Genomic DNA, 20,849 nt, shown 5'->3' on the forward strand with positions numbered 1-20,849 from the left:
TGAACTGGGACTCTGGAGGTATAGTCTGTTTTCCCAGGGATGCCACCTGCTCTCTGCGTGATAGGAAGAGAAAGGTCACTTCTTGTTCTAGGTCCCAGCTCCCAGCTGAGAATGATGCTGTTTCCCTCCTCTCCTTTTCCAGCTTGCTTGTTTATCTCACTAGCTTTTCATCAGAGTAATATCCACTCTGCCTCTGTGCTGAGCACAGTGGGTCCTGCTCTTGGCTGGGGCTTCTAGTCACCACTACAGACACGATTCTCTCTTGACGCCTGTCTCCTCCCTCTCCATCCACGCTCTGGTGCTTGCGAGGTAAGATTAACATCTAAAAAACCTCAAACCAACAATAAAATCAGTGTAAATTAAGAACAAGGAAGGAAAGATCCAGTGTATGTGATAAGTTGTGCAATAGCTTTGAGTAGTGTTTTTCTCCAGCCCTGCTGACTGATGAGCTCTCTCTTGTAAAGGTACTGCATTTTGGGACAAGAAGGATCTGAGCCTGTCGTTCAAGTCAGAGGGGTGAACAAAAAGCAGCTTTGCCTCTTTCCTTTGCACTAAGCACATTGTGAATATTCTTAAGCATTGCCACAAGGATTAACATCCCTGAATTTTAATGTGCCTGGTGCTGGAATGTAGCTGGAAAGCAGAGCAGGCAGGAATGGTCTCTCTGGGCTGTGGGCTCTGCTAGGTGACTCTTTGAAGTTCTGTTCAATAGCTTTCTGTTACTCTTTATATTTTTTTCCCTTTTCCACTTTTTTCCTCCTCCTTCAGCCAATTCTGGAACAAGTACTGATACATTTCATGTTTCTCAAATTTACTGGACTGGATTGTTTTATCTCCACATACTTTTGCATGGCAGTAGTATTAAAATAAAAAATAATAATAAAAAAGGGCATGGGGACAGAAGTACAGAGTTTGGTGTTTACTTTGGATCATTAACCTGGTCTGTAAATTTGATTTGATCTCTCCTTTTTTTTTTTTTTTTTGTTCCTCTCCTGCTCTTTCTGTGTCATTTCAGAGCCTGCAAAGAGACGCTGTCTTCTGTGGCTTCAGGATCCCAGCAAGAAATGGGAGTCTGATGGATTGTAAATGCACCTGCTTTGTTTAAAACCCAGCCAAACAGATAAGTGCACTTTTAATTCTCTCCGAACAGTGCTTTAGACATAGCTCTGCACAGCATCTCTCTTCAGTTCAGTTTGTGAGGCTCTGTGTTTCACTCCTGCAAATGAATGCTGTGTGGGTCTCGCTTCAGCTGAGAAACACCAGACCATATTGGTATTTCACGTTAAGGTAATTAATTGGTGTTTGAGGGAACTGCAGCTGAGGGGTTGGGAGGCTCCCAGGGATCTATCAGTGCTCTTCCAGAGCCACTGTCTCCAGCAGCCCTATGAGGCTTTGGGACTCTGAGGAGCAGCTCTGTGGGACCAGACGAGGCTGATGTGACCCATCTGAGCCTTAAAGAGTCCTATGGGACTCATTAGAGGTTTAATAACTAAAATTGGCTGGTTTGATTGAGAAGATGCTTGTGCAGGCTTGGCGCAATCTCAGAGAAACCAACTCATGCTGCTGGCAGGAGAAAGGGCTTTCTGCATGTGCTTCTCATATGTGTGCAGAGAAAGTGATAACCCTGCTTCCTCCAACCAGCTTCCAGGTGGGAAAAGAGCTGGGGGTGGGGGAGAAAAGACCTTGGTTACACTGAATTTACCCAGGGCATGCAAGGAGTATCGTGAGTGAGTGGTAACAAGAAATGTCCCCTCAAAGTTAGGGGAACATTTTTATCTCTCTACCAAGAGAGCAATTTCTGGCTGCTTAGGTCTGCTTCTAGAGGTGGCCACTGTCTCCTGGTGGACACACCATTGCAATTACTAAATTATTCAAGAAACCCATAAAATAGGGTCTCATGTAAAGTGTAACTTTGCAATAATACACAGCCATGGGGCTGGGGTGAATATTTAGCATAATGCAATTTACTCTGTTAGAATAATGAAAAGAAAAGCACTGAAGCTGGGTGTGTGAGCATTGTTGGGGATGTCCAGCAGGAGGCTGGACAAGAGCCAAATTATCTACTCCAGACTTGCCTTGCCTGCTCTTCCAGCGACAATTACTAGTGTAAAACATCTACCTTGCTATTAAGGAAACTACAAATAGGTTTGCTACAGCAAATTAGGCTGTAGTAACTGACCTGAATTCATCTTACCTACCTATGCAGAAGGTAAGTTTCTTGGTGAAGTTGCCAATTTAGGGGTGATAGAGACAGGAGAGACAAGGAGGGGAAGTGGGAGGTTGCTGCAGTTTGTGAGAACTAAATCTGGATCAACTTATGATCCCTGAAGTGTCTGAAGTTCCTTCTTTTCTGGAAAAACTTCACTGCTGCTGTTATTACCAAAGAATTTTTTGTATTAATAGAAGAAATGGCACGTCTGTTAGTCATGACTAAGCTCTGTCTTACAACTGTAAACAATACTTATTCCTGACACTTCAGTACTTTGAAAGCAAAAAAGCTTGACTCTATATTAAGAAACACTGATTAAATGGAGCTCTAGTGAGAAAATCAGGGCTAGTTCATTCGGCAAGGGTGGATAGGAAGCTTAAAAAGCTTAAATCCTCTCTGTGTACCAACTAATACAGATTAATGTTTTTCTCATCTCAGAGATTCTCAAGGTATTAATTGTTAGGCTTACAACTTTAAATCTCTTTTTTGCCAGTGAGCTGCAATCCATGTAACCCCCTATTAGAACCCATTAAATTAACCCCAAGCTGGACAGTTCCAGTCTGGGCAATCTGACATTACTCAAAGTCAAATATGGGAATCGTCCTGAGGTGTGGCAGGCATGCAACATGTAACACCCTGTGCTGCCTGGAAGAAGAAGCAGAAAACACTTGAAGTGTCTCTTGGGAGCTGTACTGATGAGAGAGATGATACCAAGGGTGTTCTACTCACCTGTGGTTTGGCTGGTACTTCCTGCAGCTGGGGAGAACAGATTCAACAGCTCTTGTCCAGTTCCTAAAAAAAATTATGTCCCGAAAAGAAGATCCTTGAATCCCTAACTCCTTGTCTTACAGGTGAGCCTTGAGGACACTTGGGAGACTGTAGCTCCTGAATGTGGGACCTTCCCCTGTGATTAGAAGAAAGCCATGGGGAAAGACAAGAAAGAAGAGGCCATCTTCCTGAGGAAAAAGATAACTTTGCTGCGGGCTTTCTCGCTGCTCATCGGCAGCATGGTTGGCAGTGGCATCTTCATTTCCCCCAAAGGAGTACTGAAAAACTCCGGCAGTGTGGGATTCTCCCTACTCGTCTGGTTTTCCTGTGGGCTCCTCTCCATGTTTGGTGAGTGCTGAGCTTTGGCAGCCTTTGCTTAAGCAGCCAGGAGGTGAGGGGAGCCCCTGCACATTTTAATGTTTAGAAAGTTGAGAGATGAATAATAAACCCAAAAATTCTGCTGCAACAAAGGTTTAAGAAGTCAGGGCATGGTTACTAGGAGTTTTTAGTTCAAATTATTTCCCTGGGGTAATGGACAAACTTCCAGAACTTATGGTCTGTGAATATCAATTCATGTACAAGTCCAGGGCAGGGGAGTGACAGTGACTGCAAATGGAGACAGCATGGTCTCTGCCAGGAAAGCTGGGAGAGAATGAGGGGACTCCTGTAAAGTAGAAGGGAGATGTAGGCACCTAAAAGGGAATCTGAGGGCTGTCTTGTGCTTTTCACAGACACTGTGAAGAGAGTAAGAGGGAGAGTCCCAGTATGCCCCATGGGACCCCCTTTCTGTCAGAGAGAAATGGCTGGAGCAGAATAGCAGAGTGCCTGGGGAGCTGCAGGGACTGCACCAGCCCAGGGTGGGTGTTGGGTGTAAGAAACGGTGTGGGGATGTCTGATGTTGCCCCACTTTCTGTGTGTTGCTATTGGCTTGATTTCTGTCATTTAGTACCAGTCTTTCCTCACAAAGGTTGTCTTTTTGATAACAGTTTCATTGTAGCTCTTTTAAATAACATAGCTCTTGTAAGTTGCAGTGGATAAAACACATGGCTTTTAGTTTCTTTCATTAACTGTAAAAAAAAATCACCATCTCAGAAACTCTCTAAAGGTGCTATTAGGACAACTGCAAATTCTCCCAGCCCAGGAGAGAAATCTGATGCTTATTATAGTGGGTGACTTTAACATTCTTCTTCTGTTGTAACTTACTAAAAAAAATTCCACAAAAATACAAACAAAACAAAAAACCAAAACAAACAAAAAACCCCAACAAAACAAACAAAAAACCCCAAACAAACAAACAAAAAAGGATAAATACTCCATGTGGAAAAAGAAATCACTTTGACACTGTGTCATGTATATGCAAGTTTAGAAATTGAGACATTCAATTGTTAATAGGGCAACAAGTTGTTCTTGCTCTTAACATATGTGTACCAATATTTCACACTGCAACCTCTGTGTGGCTGTTTGATGAATTATACACTTCTGCTTAAAGAAAAGCTGGCAATATAATGTGGGCATGGTGTTTCTTATAACCAAGCAGAACAGTAAATGATAATGTGTGTGTAATGCATGTGTAATCACATAGCCAAGCTCTGCACTTGCAAAGTTTTCTCCCTGTACAGCATCCTTTGATACAGTCTCCTGGAAGGGCCTTAGGAGCCTTTTTATCAAGTGATTGCATTTTGTAGCTGGATTTGTTGGTTTGTTCTTCCCTTTTATCAGCTTGATGACCTCCCCTGATCATTTCTCTGACACTTTTTTGCAGTATATTTCAAAGGCCTGCTTTCTTTTATGCTTTTTTTCCTTTCAAGTGGGGCATATATACAAGTTCCATTCCAGGAGCTCAGGAACATACTTATATGCATGCTTGAAGCACTTAAAGGGACCCACTGGACTCTTGCGAGCTCTCTGCCTATATTTGATGCTTTGAACAGGAATTCTGCACAAATTTTCCAACAGGGAGGCAGGAAACATTGAGGTGGTCACCATCCTGCATGACCTGAATATGGCATGATTGCCATGGGACTTGGAGGCATGGCCATGTCACCACTGGATTCAAAGGAGGGAAGGGATTTATGTGAAGATGCAAGAAAAGGACACAAGAATGTGGCCTGAGATCAAAAACATGATTGAAATGACCAGTTCAGCCATGGCTTGTGGCTGAGCTGCTGTAGTTGCTTTGTAAGCACCATTTCACCAGTCTAACAGTGAGGAGAAGCAAGAATCCAGGGTATCTTTCAAAGGAAACCACTTGTAGCTCTGTACAGCATTTCTATCACACACCCTTCTTCAGAGCTTCCATGGAAATGTTGTAACATTAACCACAAAATAGAGAATTTCTTTCCACATGACAGGTAAGCCAATTACTTGAAAACTTACTTCAAACCATGGTAGTGCACAGAAATAGGGAAGAATGGTTCTGTTAAACCTCTTTTTCTCCCTCTCATTCACTACTTATTTTAAACAGATTTGTTCAATCCCTGAAAAAACACACAGAAAAGGGAAAATCCCTGGGATTATTTACTCGGTACATTTCTACCTGAACTTTTCCAGGTGCCTTGTGTTATGCAGAGCTTGGAACAAGAATCACCAAGTCTGGTGGACATTATATCTACATTTTGGAGACACTAGGGCCTCTGCCAAGCTTCTTATTCCTGTGGGCAGAGTTTTTTGCGATCAGGTAAGAGATTTGGTTTGCTTGCCTCTTCCTGGATGCCGTGATAATTTAAACTACAAAAAGTTATGGCGCCAGGTTACAGTCCAGGCAGTTTGTAAAGGAAAGAGTAGAAACAAGCTGAATGATTTTAAAAGATTTTTCAGTGATAAAAGGAAGAAGACACAATGTTGAAATAGTTACAAATGTTGAATGTGTTCTGTACTTGAAGAATATCTCTCTTCTCCCCTGGCAGCTCGTATCCCCCAAGGGCTGTGGTGTGTTTCAGAGACTGACAATAGATACCAGATTTATTTCAGATCTTCTGTTTTCAGTGTGAAACGTCTTTGGTTCCTTCAGATTCAGAAAGTGGAGACAACTTCCTGGCTTAGCACCAAGTTCGATAATTTATAAAATTGTGAACTACTTCTTTTTTTAACATTAAAAAAGAAGTCCTCACCTCTCAATAACCTGTGTCCTTCATGTAAGCTTAGATGAAGCAGAACATATGAACTACACTTGCATTACTTAGTATGATTAATCTCAACTTTTGCTTTCAAGTTGGAAATTAATCATTCTGCAGCATGTGGTTTTTAACCCATTTACTGAGAAAAAACTATGAGAAAAACTTGATGGGAATTCACCATCTGCATGGGTGAGAGGATTAAGCCAGGTGGGAAACTTGCTCCCCTTCCCAAGTTTTGTGCAGTTTTACCTCATGCGATTTTTCAGCCATCCTCAGACCAGTTTGTGCTTGGTTCCCCCCACACTCCCCACTCCAGGCCTGCCAACAGTGCTGTGATTTCCCTGGCATTTGGACGCTACATGCTGGAGCCATTTTTCTCCCCCTGTGCTGCCCCTGTCCCTGCGGTGAAGCTCGTGTCTCTCCTGGGCTACTGTAAGTACTAACATTTATGGGATTGTCCATCCTGGCCTCTCTGCCCTAGACTAGGAGCACTTATGGGGTGTTATTTCCTGGGACAACTGTGGGATAAGGGTCCTGTCTTACCTCCTCAGCCAACCAAAATGTTCTGATTCGAGGTGATGGTTTTGGGCTGTTATACTCTCTAGGAAGCGGAATGGGCCTCCCTGTTGACCAGTTGGAGCCCTAGATAGGGGGATTTTGCCAGGTGTGGGAGAAGAAATTCTCCATGTGTAATTGTGCAAAAGCCACAGGAGTTGTGGGTATAAGGCCTGAGGTTTTGGACTCCTCTCCTGGTGTATCCAGCCCATGAAACTGTCCTGCCTGCTCCAGACTGATGTGGACTGGCACAGGGAATGCTGTCAAGAGGGCTGCTGAGATGTCCCACACCTTTCCCCCAGGCAGGTCTGGATCACCCAGCAGGAACCAGGTTCCTGCTCCCTTTTAGTAGTGTAAGTCAGCTCCCTCTTTAAACACTGACTAATATTTCCTGACATCTTTCATACCAAGCATCCTCTCTAAGGCATAAAGATGCCACCTTCCGTGAGAATCCCTAGGGCAGGGAGAGCTGCTGTATTTTTTCCTGTGTGTGTTGAGCACAGGCTGCAGCTGTAGCAGTGTGGTTTCCTCTCCAGATATGGTCCTCACCCTCAATTCCTGGAGCGTCACCTGGAGTGCGCGGCTGCAGACGGCTCTCTCCATTGTCAAACTCCTGGCTCTTGCACTCATCATCGTGCCAGGGATGATGCTGCTGGCCCAGGGTAGGTGTTGCTGCATGGCTGAGGAGGGTGCTCGATGTGACCCCTGTCATGGCTTTTATCAGTGCCAAGTGACAAGTGTGGTGCTCACTCAGCTGGCAGGAGCTTTCTCTGTCCATGTGCCAGATGTGAATTAGCTGGGAGCTGAGACCAGCGTAGCTGGCACAAGCTGCATCATTGCACTGGGCTGATGCACTGGCTGGGTGGGGCTTTTTCCAAAGTTTAGTGGGTTTTAGTGCCAGAGGAAGTGTGATCCTACCCAGGGTCACCCTAACCTTCCTCTGTAGATGGTCTTTCTTTGGAGTCAGACTTATCTATGTCCAGTGTAGCTCGAAATCTTTCCAAAGCAGCACATATTCAATGGACATTTAGGATATGTGACAGCATCCCCTGTATCAATCACAGCTGTGCAATGAATTACCAGCCCTCAGTTGAGCCCTGGTAATGGCATCTCTAACCCTTCTGTGGCACAAGTTAATGTGTTTTACCTCCAGATCGAGATGGGTGGTAATTTAGTGAATTTACAATGAACTTGGTACAGGATTTCATGCCCATATGCAGAGTGGGGGAGAAAAACCCTACCAGTAGGATCTTCTGTGAACGATACAAGATGACTGGCTTTAATCCAAGCCTCAGTGTACAGAAAAGCCCAAGGCATTCCCACTCAAGGGATGAAGCCTGCTCCCTCTTCATGCTATTACCTTTTTCTACAGAGAAAACACCACAGGCAATGGGCTCCATGTTCATGTTTCTTTCTGATGTCTGGAGCTGGCTCCTTTGAATGTGCAAAGCTCCCCTTGGGCTGGCAGCACTTCTGAACTAAAGGGCTGCCCTGCAGCTAGGAATCCCAAGCCATTATTGTTAGGAATGCCTTCAAATGACAATCTGGAGCCCTGGCACCCAGTCCTCTGGTGGGAAGGATAAGTGCAGGTGACATCTGGAGGGAGAATTCACCAAGAGACTCCAGTGTGATGGGTTGTATTTATTGTGACTCACGGGGGACTGTAAATTGCTCATTAATGCATTGCAGGCAATAAATCCTTTTCATGCACCATCACTTACCAGCCATCATTTTGGAACATAAATAAAATACCCCAATAGACCCACTCCATTTTGGGTTAGTTTTCTTCAAACCTATTTTCAAATTGACTTTTTTTTTTTTTTTTTTTTTGTGCTTAAAAATCAGTTTTGTACTTTTAAATAATTTTGGATGACTCCTCTGCTTTGTGCTGGTTTTTTTTTTTTTTTTTTTTTGATTGCACTTCTGCCATTACCTTCTCTTTGGCTCAGGCTTATATTAGAGACTTGCTGGGCCAGTGTTTCAAACCCAAGTGCCCAGATCTCATCACTGAGCTTCTTGCAGAAGCACCTCCATAGAAGTGGCCTGACTTTCTCCATGTGCTCTGTGCCATATCACCCCTTGCCTGGTAAAGTCCAACTAGGAAAGCTTCTCACCTCTTAAAGAGAGTTTATTATGGAAAGTTGAACATAGATGTGGAACCAAACCTTGGGTTACCTGGATTTGAAAACGTTGGGAATGCAATTCTTTTTGACTGTGTTTGAATGAGAGGCCATTCAGAGTTGTTCTCTTCTCTAAATCTTTTTGTTTTGATTTAGAGAGAATCCTGACTTTGATTTTTTTTTGTTAAGTTTTGTGTTGTTGTTTCAAGCAGAGAACTTGAAGGAAAATTAGGGGAGTTGGTAAATATCTGAGACACCTCTATTTTGAACAGGTTATTTGCTTCGCACTCTGTGTCCTTTCCTGTGGGTGAGTGGTGGTGGGTCAGACTGGCAGGTGCCTGCTCCCATCCCCTCCTCCAGCCTGGTTCCCATGCTCTGGCCAGCACAGGGCTGGGGTCAGTGCTCCAGCAGCAGGAACAGGAGACAGCACAGTGAGAGCTGAGTTAGCCGCCTCGCTGGCTGCACCACATCAAAGAGGAGTGTGTGTCCAGCTGCTGAGGGGGTTGGGGGCGAACATAGGGGTCAATCCAACAACTTAATTTTGGGCCTAAAGGAAGGAGAGGACAACTGGGATCAGCTCGTCTCCATGATTTCCTGTTCCGACATCAGGGTCTGTTGGAAACAACTAGTTATTATTGTTGCCCTTCTTGAAATGCCTACCATAACTGGACAAGGGATAGATTTTGTTGTTGTTGTTGTTGTTTTTTAATGTCACTATAGGAAAGTAAACATATCAGCAACAGCAATGAAATTAATTTGAATACCGTTCTCCAAGGAAATCACAAACACACTTCCAAGTCTGGGCAAGAGGTACAAGGGATGTTATCCTCCAGGGAAGGAAGCCTGTCTCTGACGTTTCTCTGCTCTGTGTCCGTTGTTTATCTCCTCTGCAGGCCATACCGAGAACTTCCAGGATGCTTTTGACAGACAGTCGCTGGTTCTGGATAAACTCCCCCTGGCTTTCTATGCAGGCATGTTCGCATACTCCGGCTGGTAGGTGCAATGGGAGGGCACTTCCCAGGCAGCAGACAGGTGCCCCCCAGCATGACTCAGACTCTCACCCCATCTCTTCCCATCGTGCAGGTTTCAGACCAGCTTTGTGCGTGAAGAGTTGGTCAAACCTGAACGGTAAGGCTGGGAGGAAGCTGCCCTGGGTTACCAGCCTCGGGGGTCCCACAGCTTTCCCTGCAGTACAGGAGGAATAAGTTTGTGGGTTCACCTGACTGCAATCAATTGTACTACCAGAAAAAATCTGCAGTAGTACTGTGCATAACAAGGGATAGCAGCTTGTTCTTTGTGTGTGTGTGTGTTCCCCTTCCTTGCAGAAATATCCCCCTCGCTGTCATCGTGTCTGTGATCACGGTAATTGTGGGATATATGCTCACCAACATCTCCTATTACACAGTCCTGGGAAAAGAAGATGTTCTGGCTTCTCCTGCTGTGGCTGTGGTGAGTTGTCATTGCTATTGTTATCTCCTCAATGTGGCCAGCTTATGCTGTGGTCATGGCAAGTCTTTCAGAGATGGTTTTCCTATAAAATGCTTTATCGCTTTGTAATTTCTCTGGATTACTGGGCAACAGTAAATTCTTCTTGTTGTGCCTAAAAGATAATGAAAAGTAACCTGCAGATGACAGTAGAAAAGGTGAGATTTCTGACTTCTATATTACTCCTTCAATGGAAGAAGTTTTATTTTTTTTGACCCTGATGTCACCTAGAGATCACCACATATTCCCTAAAGTCATGTTTGCTCTTCCTCCAGAGCTTTGTGCAGCGAGCCTTCAAAAGCCTGATCTCCGTGGTCCCTGTCCTTGTCGCACTGTCCTGCTTTGGAACCATGAATGGAGGAATCTTCACGTTTTCAAGGTCACATCCCTAAGGGTCTATTATGCTTTTGGCTCACTGAATCAGAGGGAAGCATCACCAACCTATGTAACTACCCATCCACACAGTGGCATTTTAGCCACTCTTCTGGGAAAAATACGGCTTTTGACTCCCAGGTTGTCAGTTACAGATGGTCCCTTTTGGCTAAGAGTCTGCTTTTTCTATTTCTGACCAGGTCCTGACCTTGGTATCCAGGACTGGTCACAAACAAAGATTTTTATCTTCTCCCCTACCCTTCAGTTAAATCCCCAGTTTAAAGTGAAATGTCAATGTTTCTGGTGAACAAAAGGCTTTGTTGATGTTGGCAGCTGCTCAGTGAGACTGAATCTTCTTCCACTGGGTTTACCCAGCTGTGCTGCTGGAGGGCATGGAGTCCCTCTGTTGTGAGGCTCTCTAGGCAAACTCTCCCTTGAGAACTTTGCTTTGAAGTCAGTGAAATGTCATTGGGATGGGCTATTCCTAAAGCAATAGTCAAGGTTCAAGAAGTCTTGTTATAGCAACAAGAAAAGCTTTGTTCGATGGAAAAACAAACTTGCCAGCTTCACTGTCTGCCACACTCTGTGTCCTTATGGGAGCCTTGAAATTGGAGAGGAGGGCAGGCCTTATGAAAAAGTATGTTGTGCTGGTCCTGTGGAGCTGAGCAAACTCTCTGCAGTGGGTTTTGCTTCACAGCTTTGATTCAGATCAGTTGATCTGAAAGGAATGTTTCATAGCCTGAAAGCTAATGAATTATCTGATCCACTACCCTGAAGTCCTGTATTAAATACAGGTGTGGATAATCCTTACCATTAGCTGCTCCAGATAATGGTTTTCTTTGAGGATGAGAAGTCTCTGGACAGCACAGAGGTTCTTCATGTCCCCTACTGACCTTCTCTTCCCCATCCTGGCATCATTAACATAATCACTGCCGAAAGTCCATCTAAACACTGATGGGGCCTCTCTGGCTGCCTGCCAGCCACACCCCTGCAAAGCCACAGAGACAGCAATAAAACCAGTTGTACACTTGTGCCCCAGCTGCCTGGGGCCCTGCTTCAGCCCAGCTGATGCTCTGGCATGGTTTGTTTAATATTAAGTTTCTAAAATTGGATGTGATTGTCTTCTCCCTAATTGCTCTTTCACGAGTCAAAGGAGGAATGCAAGCAAGGAACTCTGCTCTCATTTTGTAGCTGTTCTTGTGGGTAGCTGGTCTCTTGGCAGTATGACAAACTGTATTTTCCAACAGCTGACCAGAGGATTGGAAATCATCTGTCATTTGAGGAGATTGCACTTTATTTTTTCTATATATGTACATATAAGAATATAGGCTTCAAAGCTGACAATCCTGTTTCATAAACTCACCAGTTTCTCTTATAAAGGATTGAAGTTTGTGATCCCTCCACTTCCTTTTCATTGGAAAGATTAATTCCTTTTTTGATGGCAAGAGACTTTCTTACTCCTGTTTCCAGTCTGAGTTCATTCATGGTCACTTTGGACTTGCCCAAAGGTCTTTGCTAATGAGGCACCCACGGAGACACTGCCAGTGGTTCTGATGGTGGGCTCTGAATTGCACTGAACTGGTCTTGGGAGAGCTGTGGGAGCTCAGCCTTGGTTTTCTTCCAAATACCCCCAAAGTGGAGCTCTGGGCAACTTGGTCTAGTGGAAACTGTCCCTGTCCATGGCAGGGACAACCCAAACCAAACTTTCTATGGAAGTGCAGCTAAAGACAAAACTGTGGCCTTGAATAGCAGCAGACTTGTGCTGGGGAAGGGAGCGGGTGCCTTGATGCCTCGGGTCAGTCTAGTGACTCATCTCATTTCTAATGTGGATGTAGAATGTTAATGTACAGAGCTCCCTGTCTTTTCCTAGGACTCTGTTTGTGGCTTCCAGGGAAGGGCAGTGGCCTCCTCTCTTCTCCATGATCCACATTCGAAGGCATACCCCCCTTCCTGCTGTCATGTTAATGGTAAGGCGATCTGGCTGTGTGTGACATGCTCTGTTCTTTTGCTGTCTTGGCTTTCTTGCAAGGACTGGATAAACTGAGGAGTTTTAGAGGGTGTTGGGACATTAAATTACCCCCTGGAAAATAAAGAAGGCAGGATACAGGAAATGGCTGCAAAATATTAAGTCCCCTTGAGTTAGCAGTGGTATCCAAATGTACAACCTTGAAGTCCCTGCCTTATAACATTAGACACCTTTTTTAAAAACACAGTCCCTACCATCTGCCACAGGTGCTGCTTGATATTGCTTTATGAAAATAGCTCTGCCAGGCTTTGGCTATCTGGAAATTTAAAATTCCCAGGTGTGGTGGAAATGCAGGGAATGAGCATTTGTAGAGATGATCTGGTCTCATCTTTTGGTTTGTTCAGGGTTCTTTTTATGGCAATGGTCCAGCTCCATCCCAGCTGTGCTGCAGTACTTGTTGCAGCTTGGCTGAGCTGCTAAAAACTTAGCAGATGTCATTGTAGATAGCCTGTGTACCAGCAGTGCAGGCTTTTGGGTCATGTTTTAATTGCCCTGGCTTGGACATGAAGCATCGAAGATGCTGCTGATCTTGAAATGATCGCTCTTTTCTGTAGCACTACAGATCAGTGCCTTTAGGTCTTTTGCCTTCAGTCTGTGACACTGTTTTGTAAAGCTCTCTAACCTCCAAAATGCTAGGGTTGTGAAGTAGTTGTGGGGGAGTTGGAGGAGGTGATCCATAGCTGTAATGACTGCATTTCATGTTCACAATATTCAGTTCCCTTTGGTCACTGCCATGGTGTGCATCGGGGACATCTACCATCTGCTGAACTTCTTCAGCTTTTCCCGATGGCTCTTCATAGGATTAGCCACCCTTGGGCTCATCGTCCATCGCCACCGTCACCCAGAGCTGCACAGCCCCTTCAAGGTAAAAGCACAGCACGTACCTGCCAGCCAGGAACCTGCAGGCCTGGCATCCCTCCCTTTGATTTGCTCATAATTACAGCATTACATGGCCATGGTTGCCTTTAGTCTCTAAGAGGTTTCAGTCCCTGATGCTTAGTAATGCCTATGGGGAGCTCCTGAAACTGGTTGATGTGCCCAAACAGCCAGATGTGATAAATCCTATAAAGCCAGTTCTACATGGGGTCACCAGATGCATCTGTTAGAAGACTGCTTGCTACAAGGGACAAAGTTTCAGGCTTGGAACTGGGAGATGTAGTGAGAGCAGTTTTCTGGCTCATCTCTTGTGGCCTACAAGAAGTGACTCTTGCCTGGATGTTATTTCAATGGTGGGTAAGTCTCAACTCTAGCTGAGAAACAGGAAGGTGTCAGGCTTGAGAGAAAAGGAACATGGGTGGAGAGGTCCTGGGAGCAAACCTGACTTGGGAGGAATCATCTTCTGGTATAGAAATATTGTCTCATGTAAAGCTGTGGGCCCCTCTTGTGGCCTCTCTCACTCCGCTGGGTGCTAGGATCCCCCTCATGTCAGCAGGGGATGCTGGAGCAGCTTTCCTGTGCTTGGGCACCTTTCCCACTGCCGGGTAACGCACAGAGGGCATTAGGCTGGGGCGGTGCTTGAGGCAGACAGTTTGTTCCTGACTCTGGTCACCCCTGCATGGTACCTCCAGGCAGCAGCTCCCGGGAAGAGAGATGACCTCCGGGGCCGCTGGCACTGGACAGCGAGGAGCTCAGGGGACAGAAACACTTCCTGCAGCTCGCAGGGCTCCTCTATGAGCTGGGTGCATCCTCCTGCAAAGTTCGGGATAATTTTTCTTCTCGGTCTTTGCATTCAGCAGAGACCTTGAAGCTTCCCAGTTTGTTGGTTGGCTGCACTCGGGTACTCCCCCAGAACCAAACTGAACAGTTTTTAGTTTTCCTTTCAAACCAATCTTCTCAGGGGAGATTTATTAGTGGGTGGCACTGTTGTTGGTTTCAGATGCCGAGATTTTTGCCTTGGCTTTCTTCAGACAAAGATTCAGACCTCTAGCAGCTCCTAAATGGCGATTAAACGGGAGAGAGAGGGAAATACTGGCTTTTGGGTCAGTTCGGCTGGTTTGCCTCCGCCTTTTCCCTGTTTTTTCTCACTTCTGTTCAAGAGGCAGGAACTGCGGGTGGCGCGGGCACGTGCTGCGCTCTAGTGGCCGCACGCGGGCCGTCGCCTGCCGCTGCCCGGTGGCGAACAAAGCGTGGCGTACGTGTGAAAGGGCTGGTACTCACTCCCATACAACATTTTGTGTTAAAAACGATGAGAAAACACCGAAAAGAGGAGGGAGCAGTCCGCTCGCACACCTCTCGAGCAGATGTGCAGCGTGAGTGTGTGCGTGTAGGAGCGGCTGGCAGGGGATGCTCTGGCTGGAAAGACAAGAGTACCTAAGTTTGATGGCTGGATGGCTGCCATACCTAGAGCAACTGATCTCTTCCAACTTGGCATGTTGTGTATCCAAAATACAATCTTTATTACTGGTAAAGATTGTCACCCTATGTGAGAGCAGCTCCTTCATTCCATCAGCCATGGCGAGGAGTTTCTTGGCAGAGTTTGGATCCAGAGACAGAGGGAGTGTTTCACAGTTTTATTATTTATGGCAGTCTTCCTATTTGCTCTCCAAATAACCCAGATGAATTGGCTTATCCAGTAGGATAAGGCTGAAGTGCTGAGTGCTGCTTTGATTTTCTTCATGGTGTTGCTGAAGCTGGAGTTCTTGGTGCAGGTACTACAGAGATAGGGATAGGGAGTCTGGTTTGTCTTGGTTTAGTCACTATAAGTCTCAGGTGACCTGGAGGCAGGCCAACATGAGTCATGAATTTTATAAGCACAGAACAGTTTGATTCAAAGTGTCACTTCTTTCTTGGCTTCAGATTTTCCCTCAGCAGTTGCCTTAGGTGGCAAGTAGGTATGTGTGCTTGTGCATGCACAGGAGCAGGACATTCACAGAGCCCTGGGGTGTAGGTGGCTTCTCCCCCTGCTCGGCTTCCAGTTGCAAGTGAGGTTTAGATTTTGGTGCACATGAATATAGGGGGCATACACTGCATCGAAAGCTGATGCAGTTGTTTGCAGTCTGATTGTACAGAAGCATTCTGCAGGACAGGATATGATTCTTCTCATTTTCTTTAGATGGATAAACAATTACAGTATGTGCTGGCACATACAGAGCCTGATCGGCTTACAGCCACCACTTTCCCCGATATTGTTCTGTGCTTTTTTCCCCAGGTTCCCCTGTTTGTTCCTGTCTCTTTTACCATCATCTGCCTCTTCACAGTGGCAATGTCTTTCTACTCAGACCCTGTGAACATCAGCATTGGATGCACCATAGTTTTGAGTGGTTTTCCAGTCTACTACCTCATAATTCACAGGCAGATGTCAGACCGCTGCCGTAACCTGTTTTGTAAGTATGCATTTCACTTTTAGTATTGTGGACCTAAACATGCTCAAGGGTCGGGATGCTGGTTTGTTCCCAGGGCTCATCTCTGATGCAAATTGCTCCTTGACCAACAGACCTCATGAAACCTAAATCATGACCCCTGGCACCACGCTGGTGTCTTTCCCAAGGCACAGCCTCCACAGCCAAATTTGTTTTAACAAAGACAAGGCTGAGGGGGACCAAAGAGGGTCGCTTTCCCACCCCAGCCCTAGTACTTACTAAACTTTATCATGTCTTTGGGATTACCAACTCTGGGTGAAATTTGTCTCACATGGAGCAGAAAGGCAAAAAGTTAGGATGGAGAGACTACAGGCAGATGCTGTAACCCCATGCACAAACTTGCTTGCTGAAAGTCTGGCGAGAGGACTGGTAGGAGATGAGTACTGCCGGAAGTCTGTATGCTTGGTGAAGAGGCCAGGATGGTCTGGGCACAAATGTAGCCATGGAAATGAAGTACATCTCCACTCCAGGCAGTGTCCAGTACAGATTTCCTTTGTATGTAGGCATGGTGTCACAAGGGTTTTTTCAGAAATGAGGGCCTGGGTTTGAGTTTAATCTGTCGTTTCTGTTCCAAGTCTTGTTTTCTTTTGATTTGCTGTTGGATGGAGGTGCATCAGTAACCACTAAATAGAAGAAAACATATAGCAAGAAAGGAAACAGATACAGTGATCTGCCAATATAAAGTGCTCCAGCCATCAGTGCTAATGCTCTGATTTTCAGCCATATCTCAGGATTTCCTCTGGACTAAGCTTCCTTCCTTTTTTTTCCCACCCTTTCAGATTATCTTACACACAAACTACAGTTACTGCTGGAAGTTGTCCAACAAGAAATCAAGACTTACTGAGAAAACCATCAAAACTCACAGAAGACAATAAAAATCTACTTACACCATTTTTGACACCTTTGATCCTACCAAAAGCAGGCCATGCTTTTATTCTTTTTAGTCAATGCAGCTGAGGATGACTGAGCCAAAACCTTGCTGCAAGTGTTCCTAAGCATGCCAAGTGGGATCTGTTCCTGCCCTTTTATTTTTTTCAGAAGAGCAAACTAGTTCTCTGAAATGAGCTTGCGTTGCCTGCAGAGTGTCTTTGAAACCAAGATCCTAATTTTGCAGCCTAGCCCAGTCCTGAGAAAAAATGTGTGTTTGTACAGAGACAGTATTTTGTTTTGCTGGCTTGGCAAATAGAGGAAGTGGGCATGTTGCAAAACTTAGAATCCAATACATGGAAGCCAAATGGAAGTTTCAAACAGAAACGCTTTAGCAGCCTTGTTGGACAAGGGGAAGGGTTGGGGAGAGCTAATTAGGGATAAGGCAGATGAATTGGAAAGGGGAATGAAGGACGATAAAATTTTATCCACCAGAAAGTGCAGATTGAGCTAATGAGAAGATATTTGAAATTCAAGTATTAACAAAGTCAAGTCAGAATGTTTTGCTTTGATTTTTATATAAGCAGAATGAGTTTTTTAGCTTTGAAATAATCTTTCAACTTTTAATTTTAATTTTCTGAAATTACATTTTTAAATGTACAAATGCATTTTTAAAACAATCAGTTAAATGTCAACTAGAATATGACAGGAGAGATCCTGGTCCCTCCCCCAGCTTCCCAGACCCACTCCTCACCAGTGAAATTGCAAACTCAGAATTTGGCCTAGCTCCAGTGAAATACAATTCCTCCTTTAATTAGACAGGACCACTGATGAGACTTGGGCAGATTCCTGAATAAATGCATCTTCTGGTGTTGTAAGAAGACATGAGCGACTTCACATCCAAGCTTTAACTTGCCAATTGCGCATGACTTGCTGATTTAATCCATAAACACTCATTGGAAGGATGTCACAAGAAAGGTTTCCATTATTGGATTACTTTGGTTTACATTATTAATGTAGCAATGTTATGTCCAGATAATACAGCAATTAGCGATTTACAATCACGTAATTGTTAATAGGTTCCTAAAAGATGGGGAGTAGCATGCTGAGACTCCTCTAATGACTGCTGGAAAGAGGAACAGCAGAATGTGGAGCATTTTTTAATCCTTTGTATCAAACATTTATGTACTTAAAATAAAAACAAAGTACCATTTACAAATCCAATGTAATATACTGAAACATGTAAAATTTTGGAACTAAAGTTGGGTTATTTTCAAAGCAATTGAGAATTATTATTCTTGTAATGCCTACTTCCTGTTCCTGTGCTGAATTAAGCTGGGACAGCAGCAGTGTGGTTGCAGGGCTTGTTTCCCCACTACCCTCCCACAATTTAATTTACAAGCTGCTGGACATTGTCCAACAGGAAATACAGTCTCACTGGGAAAATCCTCACAGCGGAAACCATCGCAACCTACAGGGAAGTTACTGGCTTTAAATGGTAGAATGGATTCAAGTGAGATCTGGAAATGCTTCCAGGATCCCAGACAAGAGCCAATCTCTCCTTATGCCAGGCTTTGCTGAAGCTGAACTGCCTGGCACACCTTCCCACAGCACCCCAGTGGTGGACCAGGACCCAGTATGAGTGGCTGGGGGGCTAATCTGCAGAAGACCTTGCAGAACCAGGTGAGCTCAATCACCCCAACATTTCCTGGGTCCACCCACTTTGGTCTGGGGGATTTTACACATCTTAAGGTAAAAGCATGATGTACTGCCAGCCTGGTCCCAGGCTGCAATACCCATGTGAGCACAGTGTGCACGTGTTATAGCATCAGGACTCCCACACCAAACCTTGGAGCAGTCTGAAATTGCAACAGAGCTGCTGCGTGTCACAGAGCCACAAAGGGTGAAAAATCCCTTCTTTGTCCATTTCCTCTAAAGAGAAAAAGCGAACAAGAATTGAAATTCCTGGGAGGAACTAAGTAAAGCTACCTGCTGGACCATGGTTTCTTTATGAAGGATAAGTCATTTGGCATATGCTGGGAAACCACACTTGGGTGCCTCTGCTGACTGTGCAGGAATATGATCTTGCAGGGATCTGAGACCTGTTCCATTCCCAGATTCTGGAAATGCAGACAGATATAGTACCATGGTTGAGAAATCAGAGGTTCAACAGCTCCACGGATGACATTGCAATTAAAAGGGATAAAAATAAAAAATACAACGTTCAGAAGGTATCTGTTTACAGTGAGCTCAAGTTTCTAGTTTGTGGAGAGTTGTTTGTTTTTAAAGAGGATGGTGTGCTGCTCCCAGCAAAGATATGTAAACATTTTCTACCAAGCCAGAAAGCTCTTCCTAAAGCTCCTGTCTCATGTCTACTGAAGCACTTAGGCCTCAGTGACTCTAAGAACTTCAAGAATGGTCAGAAGTGAAAGAAAGTGAGCTCATAATCACATTTGTGATGTTTCTTTTTGGTTTGGTTTGGTTTTTGTGTGTGTGCTCTAGGGGTTTTGTTGTTGTTGGGTTGGTTTGTTTATTTTAATGCTATGTCTGTAGAATGCACTCAGAGTTGTACCCTTTCTGGAAATTCAGAGATTTATGTGTTTCAGCCACTACAGATCTGGTGTGACTGGATCACCAGGAAAGAAAAATGTTCTGGGCAGTTCAACTGAACACAATCTGAGATTTAAAAAAAGTCAAAGAAATGCTTTTGGCTTAACAAGTTTGTATCATTAAGACTTCTTGACATGTTGTTAAGCTTTATGCTTCAGAGCTCTGCTGGGAAACACTGTCAGCTTCTGAAAGGCTGGAGGTCAGACTGGAAAGCTCTAAGCCTTATATGATATGTGTGGGGAAGGGCAGAGAGGAGGATCAGACTTCGAGGTGCAGGAACACAAACACCTGGGACGGTGCAGACCCCGAGGGCTGAGCGAGCCTGTCTCACAGGGCTCTGTGCTTGGCACACACAGGTTTGTGTGGCTCAGTGTGGCTCTGCTTGCTGCAAACCCCTCACCTGTGCCATCACTAACCCTGGGGAGAGCGGGGTGAACAATGCACCCACTTCCTGCACTGAGATTTGGGGGGTGCACTTTGCAAGGCAGTGCCAGCTGTTGGCTTTCCAAGAATGATGTTCGACAGAAGCTGCTCCTTATAGAAAGGAGAAAATCCTGAAGATCCCCAGCCATTGGAAGGCTGAGGGGAATTGGCTCTAGGTAAGAACAGTGACAGGAGCCCAGAAGCAGGGATAAATTCTGCTGGGTCGTAGTGATGCTGATTTTGAAGCTGTATCTGCCAAAGCCCTGGGCTGTGCTTGGCAGATGCACATGCGTCTGTTGCAACAACCAGAAGGAAATGTTACTCAGCCCCACTTCCTTAAGGGTCTGTGGCAGAGAGACACCCATGGTCCCACGGAGAGGCTGCGAGGGAGACAGCAAGGTACAGATGTGCTGTGGGCAGTTCACAGGGAGCTCTCACAGGCCAGCTGTGGCTCACTTTCAAAGGTGTTGCTGCACCCGGGGCACCTTTGCCTTGCAGAGCAAGGGTTGAGCAGGCTCACCCAGCCTGGCAAGCACAAGGCTGATGTCCCCAGCTCCCGAGGGTGGTGACTGGGCAGCCCAAGGACAGAACTGTGCCAAGGAAGTGGCACATGCTGGGCTCTGACAGCCTTCCCAGGGTGCAGCTGAGAGGGGAGGGTTGGACACACAGGAAGTTCAGGTTTTCATAGCTTGTGGGCTTGGCTTTAAGGTCTGCTGGAGGGTTATCTGCTTGCACTTTGTCATACTGTAAGTTGTGTTTGTATCTTTATTCATTCAGCTTTTTTCTTGTGTAAGGGAAAAGATACCATGAGGTTGCTTTTTAAGTATACAATTTTCTCTGTATAAAGTTATTCCTGTTAAGATATAAAATGCAAATGTAGAATTGCACAAGATCATGTAGTGAGATCTTCAGCAAAATGTGAAGGACACTACCTGTCTT

General features: G+C 45.1%; 1 protein-coding gene across 1 annotated transcript; it reads left to right on the plus strand.

Annotated features, from left to right (window-relative positions):
* Positions 1-81: 81 nt before the first annotated feature.
* LOC128807711 (cystine/glutamate transporter-like) lies at positions 82-18,155 on the plus strand. The gene is made up of 13 exons (XM_053978262.1): positions 82-309; positions 1,016-3,325; positions 5,528-5,654; positions 6,410-6,525; positions 7,185-7,310; positions 9,662-9,761; positions 9,852-9,896; positions 10,094-10,217; positions 10,529-10,632; positions 12,496-12,592; positions 13,367-13,516; positions 15,800-15,974; positions 16,790-18,155. The coding sequence occupies exons 2-13, from the start codon at positions 3,133-3,135 to the stop codon at positions 16,852-16,854; spliced, it is 1,422 nt and encodes a 473-aa protein (XP_053834237.1). The 5' UTR covers positions 82-309; positions 1,016-3,132; the 3' UTR covers positions 16,855-18,155.
* Positions 18,156-20,849: the final 2,694 nt, after the last annotated feature.

Source organism: Vidua macroura, chromosome 5 (genome assembly GCF_024509145.1).
Source record: "Vidua macroura isolate BioBank_ID:100142 chromosome 5, ASM2450914v1, whole genome shotgun sequence".
Classification (NCBI taxonomy): Eukaryota; Metazoa; Chordata; class Aves; order Passeriformes; family Viduidae; genus Vidua; species Vidua macroura.

Coding starts and splice junctions, on each gene's coding strand:
- LOC128807711 (XM_053978262.1), top strand. CDS start 3,133: ATGGGGAAAGACAAGAAAGAAGAGGCCATCTTCCTGAGGAAAAAGATA. Junction 10,633..12,495: donor GGAATCTTCACGTTTTCAAG/GTCACATCCCTA, acceptor GTCTTTTCCTAG/GACTCTGTTTGTGGCTTCCA. Junction 13,517..15,799: donor AGCTGCACAGCCCCTTCAAG/GTAAAAGCACAG, acceptor TTTTTTCCCCAG/GTTCCCCTGTTTGTTCCTGT.